Source organism: Rhinolophus ferrumequinum, chromosome 5, assembly GCF_004115265.2.
Source record: "Rhinolophus ferrumequinum isolate MPI-CBG mRhiFer1 chromosome 5, mRhiFer1_v1.p, whole genome shotgun sequence".
In the NCBI taxonomy this organism is placed as follows: domain Eukaryota; kingdom Metazoa; phylum Chordata; class Mammalia; order Chiroptera; family Rhinolophidae; genus Rhinolophus; species Rhinolophus ferrumequinum.
In genome coordinates, this window is record NC_046288.1 from 87,974,413 (window position 1) to 87,993,253 (window position 18,841).

General features: G+C 51.5%; 1 protein-coding gene across 3 annotated transcripts in view; it reads right to left on the reverse strand.

Annotated features, from left to right (window-relative positions):
• Positions 1 to 6,037: 6,037 nt before the first annotated feature.
• Positions 6,038 to 18,841, reverse strand: part of PIGG (phosphatidylinositol glycan anchor biosynthesis class G) — a 32,571-nt gene continuing 19,767 nt past the window's right edge. For all 3 annotated transcript variants that reach the window (XM_033105945.1, XM_033105944.1, XM_033105946.1), the window contains 4 exons: positions 17,695 to 17,886; positions 13,644 to 13,953; positions 9,907 to 10,070; positions 6,038 to 7,319 (listed from right to left, as the gene is read on the reverse strand). In XM_033105945.1, coding sequence (XP_032961836.1) covers positions 7,106 to 7,319; positions 9,907 to 10,070; positions 13,644 to 13,953; positions 17,695 to 17,886 — 880 coding nt within the window. In that variant the 3' untranslated portion in view covers positions 6,038 to 7,105. The remainder of the gene's footprint in view (positions 7,320 to 9,906; positions 10,071 to 13,643; positions 13,954 to 17,694; positions 17,887 to 18,841) is intronic.

The following is an 18,841-nucleotide window of genomic DNA, read 5'->3' on the forward strand; positions in this document are numbered from 1 at the left end:
TCCCTCTGCCTTTCAAGTGTAAATCGCCCATGTTTTCCTAAATGCATGACTTCATTTCAGTAGCTTGAGGCTTCTCTGCCATCTGGAGCCGCCAAGGTGCCCCTCCATCCTCACCTCCTGCCCGCCTGTCCCCCACCATCCCCACAAGCTGCCTGGACCATTCCCACCTGCCTGTCCCATGAGAGCCTGTGCCATTCCTGGGAGAACTGGAGAGCACATCTCGATTGGGACCAGTCGCGTTTGAAATGCGCAGTAGCTGTGTGGTAAGTGGTCTCACCTGGAACAGCCCCTTTCCTACAGATTTCTTTTATTTTGATCAGGAAACATGTGAAATGTAAAGCACCGCACGTAATATAACACTCACGTTACCACCATGAGACTGGCTGCATTGCCACCAAAAGTGAAACAGTTTAAGTTTAAACTGTTATTTCCCTATCTGTCCACATTTCTCTTCTTTGTTAAATATATAGTGTCCCGGGAGCAGCAGACCCACCCCCCTTAACCCCCCCCACCTGTGGGCCACCACACATCTCCAGTTGGTTGTGGGTCATTCCCAGGGAGATTTTGTGCTATTGCCATGAAATAGCGTGTCCGTGCACACTAGAGCCGCCTTGCACATTTCTAAACGGCACATAGTGGTGCCAAGCTACACTTAATCTTCACGCAGTATGCGCTCTTGCACTCAACACTGTTTTGGGGTTTGTGGTGCTAACCGACAGGCATCCCACTGGGTAGGTAAACCACAGCGTATTCCTGAGGGCCTCTTAGGGTATTTCCTTTTCCGTTGTTATAATCAGTGTCCCAACCAAAGTCCTCTCTGGGTCTTATTTACAGTTGAGACTTTCTCCAGGCCCCACGGGTACCCCCACCCCCAGCACCTCCCCTTGTCCTCTTGTGGGTTGCTGTGAAATGGGGTTACATTGTTCTCATCTGCATTTCCACTATTACTAGCGAGATGTATGTACTGATTGTCTTCTGAGTTCTTATTCTCTAGCTTAAAAAAAAAAATCACTTGTTTTTTTACTTACTGTCTCCAGCATTCCAGGACACATACGCTGGGTACCCCTCTGGGGTTCGCAAATACCTTATCCCCGATCATACTTAATTGGTTTTCATTTGTTTGTGATCATTTGTCAAAACCTAAATCACATTTATTAATCATTTCCATTATGGCTTGTATTCCTGTGTCTTGCTTAAGAAATCCTCCCTATCCCCGTGTTTCAGTTTTCCTTTTGTTGTAAAACTTAGTTTTCTTTTATGTTCAGGTCTTTAATCCACCCAGGAACTTATCTTTGTTTGTAAGGTGAGATCCTGTGTTATTATATGTGTGTGTTGTATACACCTACCTCTAATTATCCATCATCTACCTCTCTCTCTCCTTCTCTCCATCCATCCCCCCTCCCCTTTATCATTTTACCCTTTGCTGTATGGATAGCTATTTTTTTCTAGCACTCGTTTATCATGTTAAGCCAATTATTTCATTTCCTTTATTAAATAATTCTTTTTAAGGTGTTTGTAACATCATATCTCACATTCTGATATTCTATATTTACAATTTTTCTTCTATGTTCATTTTTTTCTACATCCCGTGTCTTTCTTCTTCAAAGTGGTGTTCCTGGCATTTTCCATGTGCATTTTAGATGAGACTGTCACGTGCCTTGCAGAACCATGCCAGGACGGCTGGTACCACATTGGGTTTGCATGTTAATTTGGGAAGAATGTCCTCTTGACACATTTGCTTCCTTCCACCTTTACATGGGTCTCTCTCTCCACTTATTCAGGATTCTTTTATGTTTTTCAATACAGTTTAATATGTTCATCTGTAAATGCATTGCTTGACTTTTGTTTGATTTTCCCCGAGATGCGTTTTAGTTTCTGTGGCTATTATGTGTCCTCTTTCAAAAAACTACATCTTCTATATATGTGTTGCTGGTTTAAAGACTATTACTGACCTGGCATACTGATTTTGTGCTGAGCAAGTTTGCAAAAACGTCTTTTCGGTTCTAATAATCTGTGTATTTCCATTGTCTTCTGATGGTGGTTTTGCTTGTCTTCCCAACCCCTCGGCACACTTTCCAGCGCAAGCATTCTCTCCAAGATCTGCATCACAAGCCTGAGCACCGCTGGGGACGCTGGGCCTCCTCGTCTGGTTTCTGACAAGTCACTGAGCGTGGGGTTCGTCCGGATCCTGGTAGATTCCTTTTAAGACATCAGGGAGTGTCCTTCCATTTTCAGTTTGCTAGGAATGTTTTTTGCCCTCTGTTTGCTAGATGAGCTGTAGCCAAGTTCATGAATCTTTTAATGAGGCTAATGGATCTCCAAACTTACTAAGTGGAATTTGTTTTTAACACTATTAATGTCTTTTTTCATCAATTATAATAATCATGTTTTTTTCCTGGATGAATCTGTCACTGTGGTAAATTGTAGTAACGTGTATGTTGATTTTAAATCAACATGCAATAATGCATCTGATTTAAAGGTCAGTTGTATTATTGTTTTACCCTTCTACTCTGTATTTCCACCCCTGAAAGCAACCATTTTCTTTGGGAATATGCCTCTGTTTTTATAGAAAAATGATTACACTGCAATTCTGGTTATTTCCATTTTGGTAAGAAATTATTACTGATTTCTTACCATTGAGCATTGCAGTTAGTTTTGTTTTTGTCTTTTATTAGTTGCAGGTGTACAAAACAATGTAAAAGACATTTATCATTTATACCCCTCACAAAGTGATACCCCCACTCCCTGCGGTTAGGTTTTTTTACAGCCACAGCTCAATAGACAGCCACTCTCCCCACCCGCCCAGTGGAGTTTTGGCTTTTTGTTTCAAATCAGTATTGTGTTTGATGAAGACCACAGATGTTGCTCACAGGTGAGGGGCACGCTGGTCCGCGACTACATCCTCTTTCCTGGATCCTTGAAATTGACAACTGACCGGTGTTTCCCCCGAATCTGTTCCCAAGTCACCCCCAGCTGTTGACAGAGGTGAACACCCTGTCTCGCAGTCAAACGAGCCCAAAGTGCAGGCTTCCTTTCCCACGGCCCCCCTCCCTGAGCCCCCACCCTTCCTGACATGGGCTGTGGGCTTTGTGCAGTCAAGATCAGGACCTTCCTTTGCTCCTGTCAGGTCCCTGCAAGGGACACTGGGTCCCAAGGATCCTGTGAGTGGCACGTGGGCGGATCCTGCCGAGAGACCCTGGGCAGTCACAGGTGTTTACAGCATCTTTATGCATGGCTGCAACACTGGGAAGCAACCAGGGTGTCCCTCACTAGGTGATGGACAGACACACTGTGGTCCATCCGGACAGCTGGATTATTATTCAGCACTAAAAAGAAACTCGCGAGCCTTCAAAAGATGTGCAGGAACTGTAAATGCATATTACTGGGTGACAGAAGCCAATCTGAAAATGCTACATACTGTATGATTCCAGCTATGCAACTAACTGGAAAAGATAAAACTAGACGGTAAATAAAAAATGAGGAGGAAAAAAAACCACTGTTCTAGAAAACCTTCGAAAGGGAATTGAAAAAATGCAGAAAGACAGAGAAAACAGAAGAAAGGAAGAAAGGAAAGGGGACGAGAGGAAGAAATAAAAAAAGAATGACCCAGTGGAAATGAGTCACGCATAAGGGTTTGGATAATCTGGACCACAGATGACAGCAGAGTGATGTCTGCGTGTCCCGAGGGGGACCCTGTGGCATAAGAATTCCACACCAGATATTACACAGATACAAACATTTACAAAGTCCACATTATGAATCCTTTCTAAAAAAATTTAATAGATAATAAAATTGTCCTGCAAATCAAGGGAAGATAATAAAGAAAAAGCAGGGGGGTAAAGGACGGGGGAGGGTCTGTGTGTGTGTGTGTTTGGGGGGGGGGTGGTAGTGAGCCATGATCATTTATTACAGATCAAAACTGAGCAGTTGTGTAAATTACAGAATAAAATGTATGTTATAAATTGTGTTAATTCTAGAAGAAAATTTGGTAGGTGGGAGAAGGAAGAATGTGTGTTAATTTTGTCACGTTTCATAGCAGCGAGTCCATAGCTAAGGGCTAACACAGGAAACAATAATTTTTAAAAATTTACGTTGCTTCAGTCTCAGTGTTTTCATAAACTTTCTTCTTAATTTTATACGAATATTTATGAACTAACGCTTCTTGTAATAAAATCATTTTCCCAAAGTGCAGCACTTCCTTTCGTTTCACTTTAATTTCTCTCTTTCCTGTTAAATGTATGTACTTTGGGTTATAGAAGCAATACGTATTATCATGGTTATCCTCATGGACACATCCTGCCTCCCGCCCCCAGAGCTGCCGTGAACTGCGGTTACCAAATGTTAGTGATTGTTGCTTCTGGGTGGGGATACTTTAAAATACTTTCTTTTAAAAATGTGGTGTCTTTATTGTTTTAAGTATTTATAATATAAAAAATTACAAATGATATCATCTCATTATTTCTTAAAAAGGGGGATGGGTGGGCCCTGGGGATGTAAGACAGAGGAGACGAGGGGAGAGAGGAAAAACAAGAAGGTTTTGGTTGAAGGAAACAGGAGGAGGCACAGCCTGAGGCCGAGCAGCTGCTATACACGGAGCCCGCTAGGTGGCCCCCCACCCCACCCCGGCCACGGAGCCGGACGGCCCCTGACCCTGGACCAGGTCTCTAGTGCTTTGGTCTTGTCACACGTTCTTCACCACGCAATGGCTTCCCCACAGAGCCTCGTGCTGTCTGGCCAGTCAGTGTACAACACTCACGTGGCCTCAAGCAGGATCTCAGCCTCTCTGCCTATTTTCAATCTGGAATTAGTTCTGATAATAAAGTACAGGACGGTGGGATGATTGGATGCAAAGGCCTTGCAAACATTTCTTTCCCAAGGCCTGCCACCTGCCCCTCCAGCACCCGAGTGGCCCTCTCTCCATCATCTGTGCTCCTGTGAGCGCTCTGGGGGACAGCCAGCCCGCCATATCTCCTTCTCAACTTCATCTCCTACGATTCCTTCCCTGGTCTCAGGTCTTTCTCAGGTTTCTTTGCTGCCTCAGGGACTTGGCACGTGCTGGTCCTCGCTGACCTAGGCACAGCTCATCCTCACTTTGTACAGGGTTCTGTTCAAAAGTTCCTTCCTCGGAAAAGCTGTTTCTTAATATCCTTGCTAAAAATAGCATTCTTGCCCGTCTTTATACTTTCCCTGCCTTCATTTTTCTTTTCAGCACTGAGCAATAGATCTGAACTACACGTGCCTCCATGAGAATGCCAATGCTGAGAGAGCAGGGCTCCCAGAGCCTAGGGCGTGCTGGCTCGCAGAGCGTTGCTAAGCAAACACCTGTTCAGGAGCCAATCCTGATGGTCATCCTCACACCTCAGCTACCATGACCGAGGGCCGTCCTCTGAACACGCTCCACAGGCCGCCGTGGATGGGACTGAGCACGTCCAGTTTCCTCTTCCTGTTTGATTACAGTACTTTTCTGAATCAGAAGAATTTTAAAGGCAAAGGTCCAATTGTTGTGCTGTGGTCACTGCGCTCTTCACCTCAGTGAAGAGAGTGCCAGCTTCCCCAGGACGTCCTTGGAGAAGCAGCGGCAGTGACCTATCTGTGGCAATCCACACCTGTGATGCCGTGTGACGTGGACTGGGCTGTACCCAGACCCCGAGTTTGTGCCCAGGAAAGCCCCTCTGTTGCGGAACGCCACTTCTACTTGAAGGAACGACCAAGTGTCTGTTTGGGGTTGGATGGGTGGCAGACATTCCCTTGCAAACAAAGTCAGTACAAGGAGAAAACAGCATATGCTGCCATTCCTAAAATCTGGGTTTGCGCACCGAGGTAAAGAGTTTTGGAAAACCTGCATCTGGCACTGTGCTTCCCATATTCCAAGAGCTTTCTGATGATAGTGTTGGCGAAGGCACCGGTGGGTTTTGGTACTGAAGAGTGCATTGTGTCGACGTGTGGAAAGTCACACCCGGGTGCAGGACAGAGCACTGGATTTTAATGAAGCCAAAAGTTCCGTGATATGGTTTCAGGTTACACAGTGCAATTAATCTTTTCCTTTTCAAAATAACTTTTATTTTGAAATAGGTTAAATCTCACAAGAAGTTGGGAAAATAGTACAGAGTTCCGTGCCACCCCGGCCTCCCACAGTGACATGTGACAGGCTTGTCCTGGAGCGGTGACCACGCAGGGGCAGCCCTGACGCAGGGCAGACCTCAGCAGGCTCTCACCTGTTTTACATGCACTCATTTCTTTTTCTTCCAACCAACCTTTAAGAAACTATCATTTGTTGAGTTCTAGAGCAGTATCAGAAGAGCAAGCCCACGAGGATCAGGACGAGGATATCCTCCTCCTGCTCTAACTACATCTCGTGTGACCGCTTCCCCTGAACACACAGATAACTGACTGAATGGGGAACCCACCCTTCTTTAATTAAGCCAGACACTAAGGAAGTTTGCAAAAATATAAAATAATGCCCTTCTTCTTGCTAAATGTTTTTGTTTTGGAAAATATATTTTTCTTAAAAATATGTTCTAGAAACATGCAACGGGTTTCTATATTTATTTTTAAATTAATAAATTTTTTTGAAATGTCTTAGTTTTAATTCCAAACACCATTAATGCTGACAGATGTAACCCATGTAAACCAAATCTCCTTGGGATCCCAAGCGGTTTCTAGGTGGTAAAGGGCCTGAGCTCTGCAAGACAAGCCTGGCAGCAGACAAGCCGCCCCCACAGGGCTGCCAGGCTCTCTGGAGGTCACACACATGACAAACCTGCAACCTTTCTATGTATCAATTAAAACACATATATCTTGGATCAAATCATAACTTATCAAGAGGAAAATGAAAGTTCAAAAGTTTCTGTCGCGATTGTCAACAGGAAACATGGTTCATATTCAAATTAAGTATTTTAAAGTGACCTGTTATTAACCCACTAACTATTTAATACAAATTCAAGTATAGTAGTCAAATAAATTGAAGCTATCCAACAACATTGTAGAATTTGAGGTTTTTTTTAGAATCATCTTTCATTTAAACACATTTTTATTAGTCAAATCCACGAAGTCAACACTAGACTTTGCACATATCTTCTGTTTCCATTTGTCTTAATGGACTAGGCTAAGGCTTCGTGTGGGTCTGATCCACGGCCGTGAAGAGAACACAGATGGCAGCTGTAACGAGTAGATGTGTTCCCTCATAGAGGAGTTTTGGGGAGAACACACTCCATATGAACAAATGATAGCGCAGGGATGTCACCAAAATGATATATGCGGAAGCTGGGAGGGAACAAACCAGTGCGTAGCAGAAGCACGCGCGACTCAGGGCTGAACCACTGTTAACGGAAAGGAAACGTCATTAGCCTCCGACACTTTTACACCACGTGGCAACCAGAGTCTCACCTTGAGACTGACCAGGTTGCTCAGTCCAGGTGTGGTGGGTGGGAGTCTGCGTTTCTGATGGGCACTGAGTTGCCCAAGAGGACAGCAGCTGCAGGCAGGCACTTCCAGTCACTCTCTGGGGCCACCACAGCTGGTGAAGGATGTTTGAAAAATGCACCCCAAATTCTGCATCTCATCAAAACCATACAAATGTACTACTATGCGAATATATCATATATATAGTGAATTGTAAACAACGAAGAGAAAAAACACACAAGAATGAGATACACATCTGAACCTTTTTTGTGCTGCCTATGGAGCATCTGCTGGCTGGGTCTGGGGACACTGGCCCAAGAGTGCGAGCTAAGCAAACTGCAGTGCAGAACAGCACGTGAAAGAGGACAGGTACATGAAGGTCATTCCCGTGTTCTCAAACCGTCAGTACCAGCGGCACAGAAATCTAACCTATTCTTTAAGGCAACTTCCAAACTTATTATTTAAAAATGACAAGTCCCATCGTCAGGGCACCTTTTGTTCCTCAGCTACCCCACAAATCCTCGGGGTCAGGCTTTCCGGATTCTGGTCCTATTACCTCCTGGCAAACACCCGGACAAGCGTCTAGGTGGCCCCTCGGTGGCCAGCGCATGCCACATGTCACTGCATCCCCCTCCCCACACCTCTCCCCAGCATAGCAGTCGCACTGGTGTGCATGAGGACGGGGACCCAGGAGAATGGGGTGCAGACGGGAAGTCAGCACACCCCCTGGGGTGGCTGGTTTGTGTGCTGGGGGTGTTGGGGGCACCATGTTCCTGCACGAAGGGTGTGGACAGGAAGCGTGAGCAGCAGGAGCTCTGTATAGGGCCCAGAGCTGTGAGTGTGCATGTTGCTCATGGTGCACACACGTGTGGGTGCGTGCTTGTGCGTGTACAAGTGTGCACTCTCAGACTTGTGCTTTACAAAGGGGCTGCTCAGGCCCGTGGACCAGGCCCCACTCCCTGATGCCAGCTCCCAGATGCCATCCAGTGATAAAAACGAACTGGTACTTTAAGAGAACGGTCCCAGGGGCTGGCCCTAGTGGCTCAGGTGGTTGGAACGCTTGCTGGATTCCCACATGGGCCAGTGAGCTGCGCCCTCTACAGCTAACACTGTGAACAACAGCTCTCCCTGGAGCTGGGCTGCGGTGAGCAGCCGGAGGTCGGCGTGGGCTACTGCAGGCTGCTGTGTGCTGCCGTGAGCCGCCTAAGTGGCTAGTGCCAGCGTGAGTGGTTGGCAGCCAGCGTGAGTGGTTGGCAGCCATCGTGAGTGGCCACCCCACTGGCAAGAGCTGCCGTGAGCTGCTGTGAGCAGCCGACCAACGACTGGCGACCGACTGCCTCAGTCGGGGGGAGGGCAAGGCTCACAACACCAACATGGGCCAGGGAGCTACGTCCTACACAACTAGACTGAGAAACAACGGCTTGAACTGAAGTGGCGGGGGGAAGAAAGGGAGGAAAAAAAAAGAGAACGCCCCAGGAGCTGGGAGGTCTGTGGATGGAGCTGGGCTTCCTGCTCCTCTCTAGGCCTGCCTTCCTGTTAAAACTCTATGGGTCTTACGTCCTGAGTCAGGCAGGGAGGGGACAGATATAAAGAGGCCATCTTAGAAGGGGAGTGGAGCCCTGCGCGTGTGGGTGCCTGACCTGAGGGGCACGTTCTCACACGGGTGGGATGGATTTGTTTTGTTTCCTTTCCCCAATAAACCCTCCTCTTGGTGGACTACCTGGAAAACTATCGTGTCCAGTCGACACCAGCCCTCGCGGCCACAGCCCCGCCCATGCTGACCTCTCCTCTCCACAAAGGCGCTCACCACCCTCTGCTCACTTCCCCTCGCACACAGCAGGCGGCCTCGGCCCTTCCACCTGCCCCCACACACACCTTGATTGCCCCTCCCCACACGCCCGCTCAGGGGACGCAGAGACGCCCTCTGACCCAGGGGCCCAGCCACCTGGCTCCGTTGTGCGACGATGGCCTCTGCTTGCAGCTGGTTCATTTCGCTGCTGCCCCCACCAACCGTGAGCTCCTGGAGACGGTCCTTATGCCTGCACCATGGGTCCACTAGGGACCCAAGCCATCAGGGTAAGACCCCAGGTCTTACCTCGTCACCTCCTGGGGCCACTGCACCAACTCAAAGGGAAACTCAGGGAGAGCTTGGTGTTTGAACGGGCCTTGTCCCGGGCTCTGCTGACGCTCTCCTGGGAACAGCCCAGGGCCTGCGTTTAGCTGGGAGCCTACTGACCCTGTACCCTTCTTGGCCGGACAGTGAGGCTATGTGGCGCGCCCAGGACACGGCCCCTCTTTGCATCTTGGTGTCACACATGGTAAACAGGTGCCTCCCACAGTGACACCCAGTGGGGTTGCCACACCTGCCACCTCAGCCAACAGCGATCTGCCTAAAGAGGAGTGACGAAGGCCCTGCAGTGTGGACCGCGGCCATTGTCCACACTGCCTGGCTCCAGGCCAGGGCCGCCCTGCAGCAGATGCTGCTGCAGAACCAGGGAGCCTCACCTGCCGGCTTCTGAGCTCAGGAAGTTCAGCAGGTGGCTGGCCCATAGCACGGGCCCCATGTACGTTGCAAACAGCGTCAGGAGTGCAGCTGGGATGGCCACGTACGTGTCCAGGCCCACGAAGCCCGCCGAGACGTCCACTGTGGCCATGTTGTTGGAGTTCCCCTAGAACACAGGGAGGGATGGCACTGGCACAGCTGCCAGTGACCGCGAAGAGCCACCGACAGCCATGCTCACAGTGTGTGGACACACAGGAGCCCAGCCCCCGTCCACTGCTCTCTGTCCCAGGCCGACGCTGGGCGAACTGTCCCTCCACCTGCCTGCCTCCCTCCCCGGCCCAGAGCAGTAAGTGAACGTCTCTCACCTTTGAGAAACCACACAACCTGTCTGCCGACGAACTGCACAAATTCTGAGTCTCCCAGACCTGTCTGTGTTAAGACAGACCCCACCCCCTGCCAGGGGCCCTGTTGAAGGCTGCATGTGACCCTAGAGGCAACATGGTCCAGTGGGTTCGCGCTGCAGGCTAAAGGCAAGCTGGCCTCTGGGAGGGCTCAGCTGTTCGGTATCCAGATATGTCAGACCCGAGATCCTAGCCTGTCACCACCCAGCCCGGTGAGTAAGTCCTGCCACACAGCTCGTCCTGCACACGAGGGGCAGGGTTTCGTTCAAGAGGAGAGTCCCCTAACATTCAGCCACTCTCTCCACATGCAGTCCTTACGGATGCTGGTGGACTTCCTCACATATTTAGGACTCTTACACATCTGATAGCACAATTGTTTGTCCCAGCCCAGCTAACGTCCCTCTCCAGAGCCATTTATCCTGAGGCCCAGGACACAATTCTGGCTGGTGTTTACAACTCTGCAAACTCAAGTGGCAAGCCCGACGGCCTCCTCTGGTGGCTGCCGTCACGGGGCCGTGATGCAGGACCTCCAAACATGTTGGGGTCACTCATTTGCTCCCCTCATCATTTGACCCCAACCCTCGACAGTCACCTCCGCTGTGCAGCTTCCCTAGTCCACTGCGCCCACGGCCACCTGGGCTGTCCCCAGTTATGTAACATCCTGTCCAGAAGCCCCTCCCTGGAGACTGAGAAGACCCCGGAGCTGCTGGGGGGAGCACAAGTGTCCAAATTGCTAGGGTGAGGGTAGTGTGGTGGGATGGAGAAGGGGGTGACACCTGGCAGGTGACTGGAGACCCCATGACTGGTCCCGTCCCTGCACTGCGCCTCATCACTGTCCCACAGGCTGTGGGGCCAGCTGCACAGGACCAGACCCGTGCAGGCTGTACTCGCTGGGCCCCCAACACACTGGTGCCGCTGTGGGAATCCCGGTCATCAGACATGTGTGCTTCTGCCGCCTGAGGGAATCACTGGAGATGGACCAGCATCACATCCACGGCCCCAGCTTCGTTCTCACAGAGGAGCAAACACAACCTCACAGGCTGTCTCCTCACTCAGAGCAAACTGTGGCTCCGTGAGTCTCCTGGCAGCCAGGCCTCAGCTCAGAGAAGCCTGGGGGAGCCTCCCGACCATGCCAGCAGGGTCTGCCGTGTCAACAGTCTGCGAACAGAGGACGGCTCTGCGGACTGTGACTCGTCAGGTGCTGCCAGCGTCGCCCCCCACAGAGCCGTGACTGGCCGCATGCCCCTGAACCAGGAGTGTTCCATATTATCACACACACACTCTCTAGTGTGGTGCCTGGGGAGCGTAGAGAAGGAATGAGGGCGTGGTGATTTCACGCGCTGGCAGTGTTCCCATCCCCCACCAGGCCCTTGTGGTCAGACTGAGTGATGGTTATTAACAGACCACTGGAGGGGAGGCCACCCCCCAAAACAGGCCTGCACCATGACTTGTGGACGAAGAGAGGGAACTGAGGCTGACACACGCCATTTGGAAATTTCTGAAATGCTCAACCAACTTAGGAGTCCTGTACAATAATTAAGTGACACGGAGCAGCCCCACGTTGAAGGGCCTTGACACAGGTGGATGTAAACCACACCGACAGGGGCCCACAGATGTGCCCCCCGCCTCACGATGCCTGTGCTCACAGCTGGTCCCTTGGTTTCCTTCCCGTTCCTGGCTGGCGCTCTAGAATTCCGACAAGCTCTGCATGTCCCCCCAACCCACAAGGCCTGTGACCTCCTAGATTTCTTCAGACGGCTCTGGGAAAGCTGTGGCCTTTGAAACACCACAGACACACGAACTGAAATGTCAGAAGGCCCACCGGAGTCAGCCTGTGCAGGCTAAGCCCACCAGCACTTCTCACCCAGCGTCTTGGCCAACAGCACGCGGCCTCCCTCACCTGGCACTTTCTGGCAATGGCCAGCAACTCCTCGTCAGTTTGGGACTGTGGTTCTACACAGACCTCTGCTGTGACCCCTTCACCAGGTCAAGGAGCACCGCCGGCATTGAGAGCTCCGTCCGCACGGACCGCCCCTCGTGTGAGGCCGGTAACGGTACTCCTCACAACCACCAAGGAGGAAGGGAGCTTCCGATCCCCCACCACAGCCGAGGGTGCTACGGCACAGCAGGCACCTGCAAGAGGCCACCCAGCTCGGCAGGGCTGGACACTGCTGCTGAGGCCATGGCCCTGCAGCTCTGCTGGGAACTGCACACCACAGTCACTGGAGCACGCAGCTGCTGGGAGGGGCCAGGTCAAGGGCCGGCTCCGAGCTCCACACAGGGAGGCTGGGATGGAACCGGGTCCCTTGGAGCTCAGGAGCTGGTGCTTCTGTCCACCCGTCCGGGTGCCCTTCCAGGTACGAAGGTGCACACTCAGGTCTGTCATGGAGGCGGCTTGGGCTTGCCCCTGACGGGCCTTTCAAAACTGCAGAGAAGATGGGACAACTACTGGGCCCCAGGGGGCTAATAACCAAGTGGGGACACTCAAAAGTACCAGTGCTGACAGCAGGGGAGAGGGCATGAGACAGCAGGGTCAGCATCCTCATCAGGTAAAGCAACGTGGACATGATGTGCCTCCTAGCTCAGCATATTGTATCGAATGAAACACCCGTGGGACTAAAGCGGGACCCATCCTTCCATAATGACAGTTCTTTCACTGAACAAGTGAAAAACACTGTAACCTCGGGCCGGCCCAGTGGCTCAGGCGGTTGGAGCTCCGTGCTCCTAACTCCGAAGGCTGCCAGTTTGATTCCCATATGGGCCAGTGTCCTCTCAACCACAAGGTTGCCGGTTCGATTCCTCGACTCCTGCAAGGGATGGTGGGCTGCGCCCCCTGCAACTAGTAACAGCAACTGGACCTGGAGCTGAGCTGCGTCCTCCACAACTAAGACTGAAAGGACAACAACTTGAAGCTGAACGGCACCTTCCACAACTAAAACTGAAAGGACAACAACTTGAGTTGGAAAAAAAAAAGTCCTGGAAGTACACACTGTTCCCCAATAAAATCTTAAAAAAAACCCCAAAACACTGTAGCTTCGCAATTTATGGCAGAATATTCTCAAAGGAAAACTAAAAGGTAAATGACATATAAAAAGTTAGTCATGGGGCGGTCGGAAGGCTCAGTTGGTTAGAGCGTGAAATCTGAACAACCGGGGTGCCGGTTCGATTCCCACATGGGCCAGTGAGCTGCGCCCTCCATAACTAGACTGACGGACAATGACTTGGAGCTGATGGGCCCTGGAGAGACGCACTGTTGCCCAATATTCCCCAATAAAATTTATAAAAATAAAAATAAAAAAGTTAGTTGTCTTCTACCCACAGCAACAATGAAAACCGACCTGAAAATAGAAGAACGCTTGACCGAACCAGTAATGCATCACAGTGACCTCCACGGCATCGTGCCTCAGGGGCTTCCAGATGAACTTGGCCATCACAGCCTGGATTGCGAGGCAGGACACTAAGACGGGCAGGTTGTGTGGCCTGGAGAGCAGCGCCGCCAGAAGGATGAAGCCGCTGTGCGTCTCCCATAAACCCCTGGTCCTGACCTTGGAGGCGGCAGCAGTAACTTGAGATTTAAGCAAGTCTTTGGTACCCATGAACAGAATGCCAAGGACAAAGACATAAACAAAACGAGCTTCAACAACACCCCTAAGGGGAAAAAAAGCAAAACACATTAGATTCGTTAGTGCCAGCTGGAAAGACTGAAACGCACACGTTCCCATGAAGAGTGAGTGTCCAACTCGCTGACCAAACAAGCTACAGTGCCACCGCCCAGGGAACTCCGTGGAGGTAGGTGTCGGCCTCCGCACATCAGCTCCCGAGTCCCTGCCACAGCCCAGCAGGCCCGTCCTCCTGATGGAGCTGGCTCAGGAGGTCGTGCTCACCGGCCCAAGGACCAGGGCAGTGAGCCAGAAGCGCTGTCCACCTGCTGTGCACAGTTCACATGGAAAGCCACTGCAGCAGGCTCAGGTCCAGCTCCGTCAAGAGCTTCCACAGTGCACAAATGCTAAGACACAACTGAGTACACTCACAATCAAGCATGGCACACACGGTGCCATCCAACCGTGGGGCCTGCACAGGCCAGGCCCAGCCAGTGTGGCTCACTAGCTCTGTCACTGGGAACAAGTCAGTGAAGTGAAGAGGCAGGGCACCTGCTACTCACGGGCTGCCCTGGGAGTCTGGCACGCAGTAGGTACTCAGGGCTCTTAGGGTTAATTCTTCCAGCACTTCACTTATAGCTGCTGTAAAGGACACAGTTATGACAGGAGGCCAGAGAATTTTATCTCATGAAACACATATATTCCTAAAACATATTCTAAATAAATTTCATACATCAAATACAGTATATATACTAGAAAACATCCTGTAAAGTAATGCTAAGTACATAAATTTTATAATGAAATAATCAGAATAATGCCTTTTGAAAGACTGAAGTTTCAGATCTCAGGTTTTCTTAGGAAGGTTTATACATTTAAAAAAATCTTTTTTAGTGTCATTAGTTTAATCCAAACACTCGGCGCACGGTCTGCCGCGTGCCTGGCCGCAGCCTGGACCTGCCCCAGGCCCCCAGCCGGGCACAGGGGCTGAGGCCTGGTGCGCGCTAAGCAGATACTGACGGGCCCAGGAGGGCTGGGCTACAGAAGGGGGAACCAGCAAGGCTGAGTAACCAGAGTGTTGCCGAGAGGAACGGGGTCTGACGTGGGGCAGGATGCTAGGAGAAGGGCCACTGGTGCCCGGGCCAGTGTGACTTGGCCCTCAGGGCAGCTGAGCTGGGGTCTGAGGAGGAGCGAGGGGTGAGGGCGGGCTCTGGTCCATTGATGGGCAGCAGTGTCTGGGGAGCATGGAAGCTGTCAGGGACCCTGGAACCAGGCGGGCTCCAGGACCAGGGTGGATCCAGAATCAGCACAGACGATACAGCACAGCCTGTATTTTGGACACCAACAAGGTACTGCCTGAGTCCATGGAAGGTGAGATAAGTGACCTGAGTTTTGCAGTGAGTGATGCTGAAGTCAGGCGCCTCCATCTGAGAGGAAGTGAGGAGTTAGTCACGTATCCCACTTTGAGATTTAAACCAACATCCTGCACCGGGCACCCAGAGCTGCGACCCCTGCCCCCACTCAGACTCTGGAGTGGGCACCCTGAGAGTGCGCACACCATGCTGTCCCCACCTGACTTTCCTGTGTCAGGGGACAACACCTGGGCACCACCTCGGCTCCCCACCTGTTGGCAGGTCGTGTGCCAGTGTGCTCCTAGGGCCCCTCGGCCACCCACATGGAGTGGCATGGCCCTCAACTTTCACCTTGACCTTTCAGGAGAAGGAGACATTGCTTTCCTTTCTCTGCTTAGAGAAGCAATACAAAAATCAGTGAAAAAGGATTCATCTGGCTGTTCGAGGCCATGGACTTTCAGTCCTAGAACCACGGCCCAGTCTGTCCGTCACCTTGTAGAGAAGGCCCTGGCACTGCCAAACACTACTATGATTTACTGACAGCCTCCACTGGCCACATTTTGGCACTACGCCAAGGTTGAGCTGGTTCCTACAACCCCTGGGGAGCTCCTTACAGCTACTCAGAACTTGAAAACAATAGTCAATAGTGCTCAAACTGATAGCTTCAAACAGCTCACAGCATGAAGCTCCGCTGAATGGTTTGTGGCCACTGAGGTGTGGATGTGGTTTTATGTCGGCGGGCACTACTGGCTATAATGTTTGAAGACCAATCGTTAACATTTGTTTCTTTTGGGTTTATTATTCGAATGTTCTTGGACCATGTGTGATCAGACAGGTGTTTGAATAAAATGTCAAATTCAGTAAAAAAAAAAAAAAAAAAGTGAAACAGGAAGATCAAATCTACCTGAGCCCGTGTCTAAACACAATCACCCCCAATGTCGCACAGTCTCCCACGCCAACATGGAAACGCGCACACATTGCCGCGGTCCATCAGAGCACTGCTCCACATCCTGTGTTCTGAGAGACATCGCTGACTCGATAGCTTCCAGGCTGCCAGACACAGCGCTCGCTCGGAAGTCAGGCTTGCCCCACCGGCATTGGCCGATTCCCTTGTTTCTCACTGTGAGCAGCTGTGCGTGCTTAGGGCCTGTGCCTGCCCACCCCCACCGCCCCGGCCCTGGAGGGTACATGGGAGGCTGTGAGCTTGCTTTACAGACGGCCTTGCTCACGCCACCCCAATCACCACCGAGGACAGAGAAGCTGCTACTCAGAAGCACGATTCGGCAGTCACGAGGCCCCCGGCTGACAGGAGTCATAAAATATGGGGAAGTGTCATGTGGGGACTCAGCTCCCACTCCCCACACAAGAACACAGGACATGGTGAGGCCAAAGAGGAACAACAACGGAGCCACAGAGAGGGGAGTCATACCACTACATACTCGATGGCAGCTGGTCGAGACACAAAAGCAAACATCTGCCAGTACCCCAACGAGGGATCTTCCTGCACCCCAGTCTCGCTGGGAGCCGGGCGAGACACAGGAAGTAGGATCCACACGATGCGCAATCCGCCATCTGTTTGCTAACCGCACTTGCTAGCTGCAATCTGCGCTTGCTAGCATAGCCACGGCAGTTATATTAGTGGCTAATGGCTCACTGGTTACAGCTGATGGCCATTTACTACCCGAACCAGCACCTTTCCATGTCAGGTCTAGAGCCTGGAAGCCGCGCTCTGGGACTCTGTCCCTACAGGAAGCTTCCTTCGTTTCTCCACTGCTGGGAAGCACCCTGTAATGCAGGGTCTCTGGTCCCACTCCCTGCACAAGAATGCAGGACATGATGAGGCCAAAAAGGAACACCAATGGAGCCACGGAGAGGAGGCCCACACCACCATACTCTCACTGGCGGCTGGGCTGGAGACACAGGAAGCAAGATCCACACGATCCGCAACCCACTGTCTGCTCCTCTACCAACCAACCCCATTTGTTAGCCACAATCTGCTCCGCTTCTCTGCCAACCCCTGTGCCAGCCCAGACATGGCAGTTATGTTAGTGGCTGATGACTAACCGGTTACAGCTGACGGCCATCTAATAACCGAGCCAGCACCTTTCCACATGAGGCTGAGAGCCTGGAAACTGTTCTCCTGGCTCTGTCCCCACACATCCACTAGCTGCTCTCACCCTCATTACTTTCAGATTTTTTGTTATTAAAGAATCCCTTTTTAAAAAACTCCAAACACTCCCCTGACATGTCTCTCTCCTACCAGAAAGCAGAGGGCAACGATTAGTTCACCGAGGTCTTTTTGGGGAGGCTCTAGAACTGTTGACAACATCGCAATCCAGAAGCAACACACTCCAGTGTCCTGAAGACTGCATGGTATTTTCTAGTTCATAAAACATTAAACAGAGCTCAAAGCAAGGCCTGGGGTCGGCCAGCACACTTACCGTGAAATGTCTTTGTTGTCTTGTTGCCATGGGAACAGCACACTTCCAGTGGCTGCCCGGTAGCAGTAGACGCCCAGCAGGCCCAGCCCCAGGGCTACTTTCGATGCCCAGGAGCACCTGCTCTGAACCAGCGCAAAGATCACGAGGAGGGAAAGAGCAGCCAGGACAGAGAGCTCAGCTCTGTGATCGGAGCTGAAACGAAAGGGAAGATGCCCGAGTGACTGCGGACGTGGCGCGTCCACAGCAAGTGTCTCTGTAAGGACCGTAGGAAGAGGAGCTTACTTCCCTGAAAAGCAAAACGAGTTAGTGGTGATTCCAACTCAAACAGCACTTCTTAAAATGCAGCAAACGAAGGACTGTCATCCAGACTGTCACTCCCCTCCACCATGGTCCCCACGTCAGCCCTGCATGGCCCTTGCGCCCCTTTCCCCAAGCATGGTGGAAGAGGCACTGGGCAAACGCATGGGCACACGACGTCCTGGGTGATCCTCCCAGGTGGGGACTTCAGTGAGCCAGAGGGTGCAGCAAGCAGCTGTCCCAGGAGGGGCCACGCCCACCGTGACTGCCCCCTGGGAGTGCTGCTCGGGACGGCGGGTGCCCTCCTGTGTGTTCGCTGCAGCTCACTCACGAGGCCCAGACACTCAACAGTCCTTAGGCGGGTGAGTGACCATCCTGCCAAGTACATACACATGAACTTGGATGCAGAGCTCTGTGGGAAAACGCACAGGGAAGCTGCAGCCAGGGTCAGGAGGTGAGTCCCGATGACAGCAGGTGGTGAGGGCAGCCACACTGCGGCTTGGCACTGCCCTGGTCCTTGCTCAGGGAGGTGGTCACGAGGGTGTCCACTCACTGTGGCTCTTTCAAGTGTAGGTTTTATGCACGCTGCTGGATTGTCACAACTGAAAACCAGAGCAACAGAGGAGGAGGTTCACACGCCCCTCGGGCTCTATGACGCAGGAGGAAGAAGCCAGCAGTGCGGGGACAGTGAGTGATGCCGTGCCCAGTGTGCCTGCTGGAGGAGGGTCCAGGCTGAGGAGTGGGCACAGGCCTGCCCGGAGGGGAGCAGGGCCGCTGGGGGCGCTCCCACACGCACGTCACCGCACTGGCTGGACTTAGTAAATTCTCTGCATTGCCCCCATTTTCCAGA